At 30.4% G+C, this 3,940-nt stretch overlaps 1 protein-coding gene across 1 annotated transcript; it reads left to right on the forward strand.

Moving 5' to 3' along the window:
- Positions 1-262: 262 nt before the first annotated feature.
- Positions 263-3,398, forward strand: LOC133819200 (thermospermine synthase ACAULIS5-like). The gene is made up of 10 exons (XM_062252384.1): positions 263-718; positions 1,351-1,417; positions 1,538-1,632; positions 1,717-1,819; positions 2,095-2,183; positions 2,291-2,447; positions 2,556-2,631; positions 2,723-2,781; positions 2,873-3,009; positions 3,109-3,398. Exons 1-10 carry the CDS (start codon positions 570-572, stop codon positions 3,182-3,184), a joined length of 1,008 nt encoding a protein of 335 aa, XP_062108368.1. The 5' UTR covers positions 263-569; the 3' UTR covers positions 3,185-3,398.
- The last annotated feature ends 542 nt before the right edge of the window (positions 3,399-3,940 follow it).

Raw genomic sequence — 3,940 nt, forward strand, 5'->3', positions numbered from 1 at the left:
TACCAATGTTACCAAACAATGAGTGGCTTTACATTAATATTGGCAATAAATATTCTTGCCTAAATTTCAGTTATAATTTAGCTTAGCATTAACATATTTTTCTTAAAATGCAAAAGAAAAAGAAAAGGTTATTTCATAGTAATTAATTTGGAATGCTTATTATAGCCCTACCAAGAGTTGCATGCATATCAGAAAATGATAATGCATTCTATCATTACAAACAAGTAAAACGAGACAGGTTGTGAGTACAGCTAGCTATACGCTAAGAAACCACGCATCTTTTCTAACTTCCAATTTCCAATAAGGATATTCTGTGAAACAACTTTTCACTACTCTTTTCTTTAGCTCAAACCTCCATATTTATTGTTATATCCAAATTATTATATTTCTTTTCTTTTAATTTTTTATTCTTCGATTTCTCTGCCAAATCTCTCCTTATATACGGCTCTGCCTTCAGTTTTACACACATCATTCATCTCAATCTCTCTCTCTTTCTCGCTTTCTCTCATTGCAGTTTTCTATTCCTCTCTTAATTTGTTCTCTTTGTGACGTGTTTGGAGTCGAGGAAAATGGATACCAAAACTATTTCTTGCTCGAATGGAACCAACAATGGGAATGGAGTGGATGTAAAAAGCTATGCACTTAATGGTTACAGGAAGAGTTGTTGGTATGAAGAAGAAATTGAAGAAGATTTGAGATGGTGCTTTGCTCTCAATAGGTATATACATTATTATTCTGTCATATAATTACATATATTCTTACTGTTTCATGTTCAGGTATGAAATTTAATTAATCCAAATTATAATAAAGCTAGGTTATGGGCATTTTTTTTTCCTTTCTTTATCTCTCTGTACTCTGTCTTTTACAATTTTTCTTAAAAAGATATTATGTATATATATATATTTATGCCCTCTTTACCTCTTGTTCCACTTCACATATGGGGTACTTTTATTTTAGGTGTTCTTTTGTCTGGGTAACCAGTGAGTTTGGTGAATGTTCCATTTCCATATATACATTCCTTTTCATTTTTGGGTGAAACAAAAATTAGTGAAGTGTGGCCTAGCTGTCTGCCATAGTATAAATATATATTTTTTAATATATATAAACATGTACTTTATAGAAGGGAAGGGAAGGGAAGCCTTGAGTTATAATCCCAGTATCAATTAAAAGTAAACAAACTCTTTTCACCCACCATTACAATCATGATGGTCTCGAAAAAGTTGGACAAACTCATAGACAAGTTAAAGTTAGTATAGACAATTACTCGAATACAATCATCAATGCAAAAATATATAGTTGAGTGTTATTAATATTTCAATTTAATACTCTTTTTTCTCTTTTGGTATGCAGCATTTTACATACTGGACATTCACAGTTTCAAGATATTGCATTGTTGGACACAAAACCCTTTGGCAAGGTTTGTAAATTAAAAAAATGGTATTAGAAATGTATATTACTTATAAAAATATATATATTATGCACCATTTTTCCTCTTGATTTCTCAGCATGATGATAAACATTCCATTCTTTAATATAGGCTCTGGTCATTGATGGAAAGCTGCAAAGTGCAGAGACTGATGAGTTCATCTACCATGAGTGTCTTGTTCATCCTGCTCTTCTTCATCATCCCAAGTAAATATATATTTACATATTTTTTTTAATGTGGAAAAATATTGAGATTGGTTCTAACCATTATTGTATTAATATATTTTCTAGTCCAAAGACTATCTTTATCATGGGAGGGGGTGAAGGGTCCACTGCTAGGGAACTTCTAAGGCACAAGGCTGTGGAGAAGGTTATCATGTGTGACATTGATGAGGTACATTAGTTTTCTTTATTTTATATTATTATAATAAATCAAGATTCTAATTTTAAACTTAACTTTCTATAAGAGAGAGAGAGAGAGAGAGTCTTTTCTGTTGACACTGTAATCTTAAACTTGTTTCTTATATATTCAATGTTTTAGTCAACAGTTACTTTTGGTAAAGGTTCTTTTGTCTTACTTTCATAGTGTAAAAACAAAAGAAAACTATAAAAATGTATGAACCTGGAATTTGTATGTTTTAAAATCTTAAATAATGTCACGTGGAGCAGGAAGTGGTGCAGTTCTGTAAATCATACTTGGTAGTCAATAGAGAAGCATTCTGTGATCCAAGACTTGAGCTGGTCATCAATGATGCAAGGTTTCCAATCTTAACCTTCACTAATTTTCTTGTTAATAAATACTAGAATAATAACTCGTTAATAACCAACATTAATGTTAATTTCTCTTGCTGTGGTGGTACTAAAGGGCTGAGCTAGAACACAGAGAAAAGCAGTATGATGTGATTGTAGGTGACCTGGCAGACCCAATAGAAGGAGGCCCTTGTTATAAACTCTATACCAAATCTTTTTATGAGTTAATTGTCAAGCCTAGACTCACCCCAGATGGTATTTTTGTCACACAAGTATGTACCACAAGCATAATCATCACTCACTAATAATTAGTGGATAGTCCTTTTTACTAAGAATGAAGTTAGAATTAACAAAACTTATAATACTAATGACTTTTGCAGGCTGGTCCAGCTGGGATTTTTAGCCATACAGAAGTGTTCTCTTGCATCTACAATACTTTAAGACAAGTTTTCAAATGTAAGAGCAAGCTTAATCTATCTTAAAATATTAAGTATATGAAGGCTTTGTTTCATATGTTGATATACTTGTGTTTTTCTAATGGATGCAGATGTTGTGCCCTACTCAGCTCATATTCCTTCCTATGCTGATACTTGGGGTTGGGTCATGGTATGATAAATAATAATAGTTTAAATTTGTTTACATTAGTTAATTAATTACCTTTGACTAATGCACTACATTAATTTTGTGAAATGAACAGGCTTCGGATAAGCCTTTTGTGCTTAGTGCTGATGATTTGGACATAAGAATCAAGCAGAGGATCAAAGGAGAGAATAGATATTTTGATGGAAAAACATTTTCTTCTGCATCTACTTTAAGCAAAGCTGTTCGAAAATCGTAAGTGACATAAATATATAAAAAAAATTCAATTTATGATTCTAAATTTTATGGCTATATATGAAGAAGTACTAAAATGAGAAATGAGAATTTTTGCAGGCTTTTCAACGAGACTCATATTTACACTGAAGGATCAGCTAAGTTCATATATGGCTATGGAAGTGCTGGAAAATAGAGAAGTGTAGAGACTTTCCTTCTCAAAAATCCAAAAAAAAAAAACAAAAGGCATAGAGAAAAAAACAAAGAGTACTAAGTATTGTGGTGACTGGTGAGACAAAAGCTTGTCTATTTCCTTCTAGTTTCTATATGTATTTCCTTTTTTTATTTTCTTTCTTCTTTTGTTTGTGTAGTTATAACTTCAAAGTTATGAAAAGAAAATGGTTGTGCAAGGACCTTTGTCAGTGTGTGATAAGTTCCTATCTTAAAATTACTTAATATAAGAAATATATTATATACATCAACATAAAACATGTGTATTTAATTATAAGTTCAAAGTTATGAAAATAAATTAATGGTTGTGCATGGACCTTTGTCAATGTGTGATGTTCCTATCTTAAAAATTACGTAATATAAAAATTATATTACATACATCAATATAAAACCTATGTATTTCAAACCAATATTTTACGCAATTGGGAGTTGTTGAATGGTAAAAAAAATATTCATACAAGAGAAATTTTATAAAATATATTAATTAAAATTAGGATAAATAACATTCTTTTCCTCAAAAAAATTTGCGTGATAAAAATCTCTCCGATTTGTAGAAATAATTGAAAATTAATCATTTTGTTGTATTTCATTCATTTTTTGAACGGTTTGCTAATGTAATCATAGGCCACATGCATATAGTTTCAGTACAAGAGTTTATTTAACTAACTAAAGTTAACAAATTAAGTTTATTGTTGCTAATATACTAATATTAACTCTAAAA

This window comes from Humulus lupulus, chromosome 2 (assembly GCF_963169125.1).
Source record: "Humulus lupulus chromosome 2, drHumLupu1.1, whole genome shotgun sequence".
Lineage (NCBI taxonomy): Eukaryota > Viridiplantae > Streptophyta > Magnoliopsida > Rosales > Cannabaceae > Humulus > Humulus lupulus.